Here is a 7,823-nt window from a genome sequence, read left to right as displayed (position 1 = left end):
AAGGAATGCATGTAAAACATTGATTTCCATATAATTAAAGACTATAATACATTATTTTCATACAGATCTTAATCTTCTCATTTTTCTTATCATAGCAAAAGATAAGACAAAATTTGCTCCTTTTTTATAAAAAAAAATATTTATGAAAATGAAAATTGATCTTTTTTTCTTTTCCAAAAAATATTTTATTTAAATCAATTTTCTTTTATTTTGACCAAAAGACTTTTTCATCTGATTTTTCTCTTTAAAATAATATTTAAAAGAAATGTTAAAGTGCCGTAACGCTTTCCATTTCCCCTTCCTTCCTTCCTTCCTTCGCCCTTTCCGCCCGTCTTCCTCCTCCAGTAATATTCACAGCCATTGCCGGCTCTCCCTCTTTCTCTCTCGCTCTCTCTCTCTCTCTGTCTCTCTCTCTCCCTCCCTCGATCCCTAATCGATCGACCAATGCGAACATCAGCATCGGAAGAGATCGCTGGGTAGGTAGCAGCGATGCCGAGCGTGGCCGTGAAACTCTACAGCATCATCTTCAAGATCCTCCTCAAGCACAAGCTCCAATTGCTCCACCAGGCGGCGATTGAGGGCGCGACCAGCCCCTTCGGCATCACCTCCCGCCCCGACGAGTCCGCCGTTCCCGCCAACCCGTCCTTCGGCCCCGACGGCGTCGCCACCAAGGACATCCACGTTGACCCCCTCACCTCCCTCTCCCTCCGCCTCTTCCTCCCAGACTCCTCCCTCGACCGCGCCCCCCGCGACAACGGCGGTGCCTACGGGGGATACCTCCCCTCCGTGGCCGACGCGCGTCGCCGGTCGGCCGGGCCTCGGAAACTGCCTGTGGTCCTGCAGTTCCACGGGGGGGGGTTCGTCTCCGGGAGCAATACGTCGGCGGCCAACGATTTCTTCTGCAGGAGAGTCGCCAAGCTGTTGGATGTGATCGTGATCGCCGTCGGGTATAGGCTGGCGCCGGAGAGCCGGTACCCTGCGGCTTTTGAGGATGGGCTGAAGGTGCTGTATTGGTTGGGGAAGCAAGCGAATCTGGCTAACTGCATTAAGTCGATGGGGCGCACAAAGGGAGGTGGCGGTGGGGACATCAGCAAGTCGCAGATTGCCGATGCCTTGGGGGCGTCATCAGTCGAGCCGTGGTTGGCAGCTCACGGTGATCCTTCCAGGTGATCATTTCATCGCTATCCTACCTATCTCTGTATATACTTCCAATTATTTTGAGTTGTATGCTCGGGCTTGGATGGTTTACTGCTAAAGTCTTGCAGATCTTTAGGAAATAGTGCAGAATAAGTCAATTGGCATGCTGTCAAATGCAGTCACTCGACAGAGTCGGCTATATGGATCCTTCCATTGCATATTTGGAAGCGATCTTATTCAATGTTGCATATTAATTGAGTTTTCAGTTGGATATTTTTGTGGTAGAGTTGCTTAATTATCTCTTTAAGTTATCTGTGTTGTAGTGCATATTACAGAGCAGACATAACATTGATCATTGCAAAAGTATTACACATCAGTTTCAACATAGCTCATCTAGACAAATTGGAAGAATATCTGTTGTGGGTTTATATTAATACATTGTCTAAATTGTTAAAGTTGATTGCTTAATGATGATGTGCTGATCAATGCCTCCGCTGAACCTTTTGCATCTGCATAGTGCTGATATGAGCTTAATCAGAACTGAGATCTATAGTAGGATTCGATCTGAGAATCAAAAAGAAAGGTGGCTAAGAAGATGCAATTATTTGGAAGATATTGCCCAAGCTTTTAGTTTGAAGTGTGACAGGAAACTTTGGACAAAAAGTATTAGTGAATGGTCAAATGATTTGTGCTTGAGATTGATTGGATTTTGGAGATGTGTAACTTAGAGAAAAAGATTAAGGTGAATATCTTGTATTCAACTTAGAAAGTACAACTTATTGGAGAAGACTTTCATGAACGTGCTGAAAAGGATATAGAGGTGGCTCTATTGTTGTGAAAGTTGGTCGAGGATCCATGATTCATAGAGATAGACCAAGCCGTTAGGTACAACATTTATTTACCTTTCTAGTTTTTTTAATTAGCACATATATGAGAGACTTTTGGGTAAAGTCATAAGCTTCTTAGTATTGCTATCATCTTTTTCAAGTTTAAGTATTAGTTTTAGTTATTCTTCGATTAAGACATTGGATTGCTCTACAGCAACAACAACAAAGCCGTAAGTCCCAACTATTTGGGGTCGGCTATATGGATCTTTTGTTGCCGTTTAGATCGGTAAAGAGTCATATATTTAGTTAAGTTCAAAGTACTTAAATCTTTATTTTTGGTTTCTATTAAGGTCTTTTTATGTCTTATTCTACCTCTTCTCATAACACTATATTAATTATTTTACCTCTTCTGATTACAACATTCTAGGCATAGACCTATATCATATTAAATGATTTTCTCTTATTTTATCCTTTATCGAAGCGATACATAGTTGTTCACAAATAAAAGTATTTATTTTTCTATCTTTCCTAGTAACTTCACACATCTATCTCAACATTCTCATTTTGATAATCCAAGCTTTTTGCATATGCTGTTTCTTAACTGCCCAACACTCAAGATTCATAAAACATTGTTAGTTTCACAAATGCACAACACTTAGATCACATTAGATTGGTTTGTTAGACTGAAAGGAATACCAGAAGCTCTAACTGACATACTGTTATCAAATATGACAACCTTTGGCTGGCTGGTTTACTTTCTTTTGAAGCCATCATTGGATTTTTAGATTGAGTTAGAAAAAGAGTTGGTTAAGGCTTTACACGGTGAGGATGTTCGGCAGTCTAACAGACAAATTTTGAACACTATACATAACTTTAAGTTGAAGAGAAGAAGATTTGGTTGGGCTTATTGCCCTTTTATCTCCTCTACATGTTGTTTACTCTCATCTATCTTTAATCTCTAATTTCATGGGTTTTTTTCTCTATTGGGACATTGGTCCAGCAGATTTCTGTCTTCAATCTTTTTTACTCTGTATGCAGTTGCGATCTATTTGTAAACTTCAACACAGATGTGAATAAATGGCATTGAGCACTGTTATTACTCTGTGATTTTTTGGGGCGAGGATTATTTAACATAAATTCGAGTAAATCCGATCATCAATTTCTGGGCATTGAGTAATATTTTGGGGCATTTTTGGGTTATTGATGACTGAGAATTGTGAATGCTATTGAGGAGTACATTTTTCAAATTACCTAAGTAGCTGACTGTACTAGTGCATGACGCTTTCACCAATAAGGAGTTTGAGGAAAGTCAATATACACGGTCTTATCTCTAATTATTTATTTAGAAACTATTTCCATGGTACGAACACTAGTCTCCTAGGTCGCAAAAGAGCGATCTTACCGTTGTACTAAGGCCCACCCTCCAATGATCTAAAATCAAAACTTGTTCAGCAGTTATTATGTATCGACATTTGGAATTACAATATTTGTTGGTCATTAGATTTAGGTCATGGTAGGAATGCCAGGCAGTAGGATCAAGAAAGTGGGTAGGATGACTCAGGTGGATTGCCAAGCTGGTGGCATTTCCAAAACTGACAATTTTAAAAGGCATGTATCAAAATGTTGTTTATTCAGTTCTACATGATATTACCATGCTTTTTGTAATTTATTGCACTGTTCGATGAGAACCATATGTGTGTCTGGCATCCATCCGCTTTTTTCATGTTGGGAAGAACCATATCATAAAAAGTTCAGCAAGTTCAGATTTGTACTTGTGTAACGAATTTGTGTTCATCTCATAGTTATGTGGTTTCCTGGTTTCTGTATCTTTGTTGCCCTTTTATATTTTAGTATTTTTAGCTGTTGCAGCACTATGCTGCTTTGGATTTAGATTTTTGTCTAGAAGTTTCTGATTTTCACCTGCAGCTGATACATATCGGTCATCTTAAAATTATCCACTAAAATTGCTGGCCCACCTCAATTGATATGATGACCGTTATTCTTTAGTGACGCTTCGACTTCATAGTTAAACAAAAGCTATTGCATTTTATGCTATCAAAGAGTTTTGGTTCCTCATTCTTCTGGGCTTATTTTTGTATGATAATCTGTATCATTGACCTAGTTGACATAATCTATTTTCATTTTTGTTGAAACAGATGTGTTCTTCTTGGTGTGAGCTGCGGTGCTAATATTGCTGATTTTGTGGCTCGAAAGGCAGTTGAAGCCGGAAAACTTGCAGAGCCAGTTAAGGTTGTTGCCCAGGTCCTGATGTATCCCTTCTTCACTGGAAGTGCACCCACACGATCGGAAATAAAACTAGCAAACTCTTACTTCTATGACAAGGCCTTGTGCTTGCTTGCTTGGAAGTTGTTCTTACCCGAGGAGGAGTTCAGTTTAGACCATCCGGCTGCAAACCCTGTTGTTTCTGGGTGGGGACCACCATTGAAATGCATGCCTCCAACCCTCACTGTGGTTGCAGAACATGACTGGATGAGGGATCGAGCAATTGCATACTCCGAGGCGCTCCGAAAAGTGAATGTTGATGCACCAGTCCTAGAATACAAGGATGCAGTTCATGAGTTTGCCACACTAGACATGCTCCTCAGGACACCTCAGGCACTAGCCTGTGCTGATGATATCGCCATATGGGTGAAGAAGTATATATCAATACGCGGACATGAATTGTCATATTAGTTCTGGCGGTTTTATGGGACATCTTGCTTTTTCTTTAACCAGGCTGCAATTTTAGATGAATCTGAGTATCCAATTTGATGAGTAGATTCTTTCATGATATTTCTGTATGTGGCAACTTGCAAGGCTATGGCTCTGTTGGTTATCATGCTTTTCCTCGTAGCTCTCATTCTTTTATTTCTTTCCATATTTCCTGTAATATATAGTCATGTAAACTGTAGACCACTAATATAATAGCAAAGTCTCTCCAATTTCATTTCTGGCATCCTTTGATTTTCCCCAGTGAATGAACCCTTCAGTGGGGATATATTCTCTGGTGGAAGGCCTCATAAACCTAACAGCCCTAGTGCCTTCAAGTTTGAGAGTATATGCTTTCTAGTTCTTATTTCTTTCTTTTCTTGTGATTGAAACTTGTTGCCACTGGGAACCTGGAAAGTGTCTTTTGTGGTCAGCGAGTTGAGGTGATGGTAAAAGCACTTTTGCTCAATCAAAAGCTGGTACTAAATTACTAACGCAGATGATTGATGTGTACTAAATTACTAATGCAGGGTGACTTGTCATTTGGTCTGTCTGAAGCACAAGATGTCTAATTCCATCTGTCTTGGCAAATTAGACATTTACTTCAGTTTATTTCTTCACGCATTATGTGTTTTTTCCTTTGTGCAATTTATGGATTAATAGTCTGTAAGACTGTGATCTGTTATTATTGCATTGAGTTAGATCCTTTTTCCTACATCTTTTTGTTCTTATCTCGCTTACAAACACAAATTTGAAAGGCTAATGCCGATGTTAATTCTTTTCTTTTCTTTTTCTTTTTCTGTCGTTCTCGACAAATCAATCAAAACCTCCTTGGAGTGTTGCTAGCGTATAAATCTTTAGTTATAGTTTTAAGTAGATCCTTTTATGTGTTTATCGTATTGGTCACGGAGTCAATTGGTTTTGCCTCAGTTTTCGTTAGTTTTCGTTAGTAAAGGGTCAACCCTTTCGAAACATGGTCCTTTAAACGAGAAGATGAATTCATTAAAGATCTATAAAAAAAAAGATGAATTACAAGAATTGTTTAACTTGGGATCCAACAAACAGTTATTTCGGTAAATACTTAATAGTTAATGTAAATTACAAATATAAATTTCGCAAGCTTTGAACGGTTATGCGATAATGGATCCAAGGTAGTTCGTCGTGACCTCTATAAGTTTTCATATGATATTACTACGGAACAAGGTAGCAAGCTTGCCCTAGATACTATCCTAAAGGCTCATCCAACCATGTGCCACCTAGGTAACTCTTGGGTGTTGGACCGACGGACACTCTATATCACTCTGCGGAGCTAGAAAACCCTTAAAATAGTTACCTGAATGGTTTATTTCTAAATAGTTTTGCCTCTGCATGATGACTCTACACAACCTATACTTACAAGATTGAAACGACTACAAAAGCCAACCAAAATGGGGTTACCAAGCTTACTATAAGCCATCGACATATTGTGCAAAGCATAAACAAAACTGAAAGATATGAATATACACAAGTATTCCATTGAACACCTTATTTACAACTTTGTCTATAATATTATTCCCTACTTATTCCTTCAACATCCTTGTCCTCACCTTTGCGGACTTTGCTCCTTACCTTTGCTAAATATTCAATCTTCTACTCTATTTGCAACGCACTTCTTGGCTCCTAATTGCTCTTCACTATGGTTGTTAAGTAATCGAACTTTGATCCGCTAACACTACTTCAACTCGACAATGATTTTTGACTCTAGTGTGAGGTCGATCGAGTTGTGCTAATCTTTATTAGTTCTTGCAGATCCCTCCAACGAAGGAAAAGACATTCATTGTTATTGCTAGTTATAGGTGTCACGCAAGCCAATCACATGAGTGATGACATATGTGACACGTTGCATAATCTTTTTGAATATTATTATTATGATATTTTATCATTTTATATTGATAATGAATATATTGTGATATTCTTGGATCTGTCCAATAGGAATTGGATCATGATGAGATCATAATAATAAGATCAATTTACCTATAAATACAAACTCTAAATATTCATAATTATAGGTTACTCAAGAGGGGCATCAAGATAACTGAATAGACCGATGTGCTATATACTCATCCATATGATGGAGGCAGTTAGTCTCATAGCTGCTTGTATGGGGACACTAAGGATATAGTGCAGGTGCTCATTAGAGAATGAGTTCACTGAATGAGTCGCTTACAGAATGCTGGTTGATTGATGATACATCATCGTCAAACAATGATTCTATAATCTCAATTGTGTGTCTGATCCTTAGATTTGAGACACCAAAGATGTCCTCTATGAGTACTCCACTCTTTGATACCAAACTTATAGGTTTGAAAGTTCTAAATCTAACATAGTTGATCATCAGGAGTGGTAGCCAATCTTACGAGAGTAATTAGGTGTCAATAGTGTAGGAAAATCTAGGGGTGACATTACATATGTAGCGGAAGAACAGAAAACAAAAACCCCAAATTTTTCAAAAAGGTATTCATCGTCGTGCGACAATTAGTGCACAAAATCCACGAAACTAAAAACCACACATGAGATAGTTGTATTACCTAGGGAGATTGTATATCCTTGAATCCCTACATATTTGTAGGAGAGGATGGATGAGGTCAAGCATCCTCCTCTCTAGCGGTGATCCACATAGTAGAGCTACGACGATGCTCCTTAAATCGTTGTCCAAATCTTCACACCTTCTATCTAAGGAGGAGAATGAGAGAGGAGAATAGGAGGTGGCAACTAAGAAAACTAACCTATGAGCCTTTGGTTCCCTCCTATTTATAGAGGTCTAATGTCAACTTAACCCTAATGGATCCTTCCCTATTGGGTACTAAATCTTTATCCAACCACCCAAGCCACTTAGATTAGTGAATTTCTATCCAATAATCTCTCGTTAGCTCTTATTGGATCTCATCCATAGGATCCAATAATTCAAGGGCTTATTGGATAACCAATAAGATAGGGGCTCCGTCGGATATCTCATATCCGAACCTTTACTCGTCATAACGCCTACCATATGTGTGTGGCCCTCTATATCTAATATCGAGCTGATTGTGAGTCATATCTATCAAAACTCCTTCTGGCTCAATGAATTATTATCTCCATAATAATTCACTTGACTCATCGATTACGGGCGTA

At 38.9% G+C, this 7,823-nt stretch overlaps 1 protein-coding gene across 1 annotated transcript; it reads left to right on the top strand.

The window, feature by feature from the left end:
* The first annotated feature begins 295 nt into the window (after positions 1 to 295).
* LOC135650664 (probable carboxylesterase 16) lies at positions 296 to 4,911 on the top strand. The gene is made up of 2 exons (XM_065170167.1): positions 296 to 1,166; positions 4,121 to 4,911. Exons 1-2 carry the CDS (start codon positions 490 to 492, stop codon positions 4,656 to 4,658), a joined length of 1,215 nt encoding a protein of 404 aa, XP_065026239.1. The 5' UTR covers positions 296 to 489; the 3' UTR covers positions 4,659 to 4,911.
* Positions 4,912 to 7,823: the final 2,912 nt, after the last annotated feature.

Source organism: Musa acuminata, chromosome BXJ1-4, assembly GCF_036884655.1.
Source record: "Musa acuminata AAA Group cultivar baxijiao chromosome BXJ1-4, Cavendish_Baxijiao_AAA, whole genome shotgun sequence".
NCBI classification, from domain to species: Eukaryota; Viridiplantae; Streptophyta; class Magnoliopsida; order Zingiberales; family Musaceae; genus Musa; species Musa acuminata.
This window is presented reverse-complemented; position numbering and strand designations above follow the sequence as displayed.

Coding starts and splice junctions, on each gene's coding strand:
- LOC135650664 (XM_065170167.1), top strand. CDS start 490: ATGCCGAGCGTGGCCGTGAAACTCTACAGCATCATCTTCAAGATCCTC. Junction 1,167..4,120: donor GCTCACGGTGATCCTTCCAG/GTGATCATTTCA, acceptor TTGTTGAAACAG/ATGTGTTCTTCTTGGTGTGA.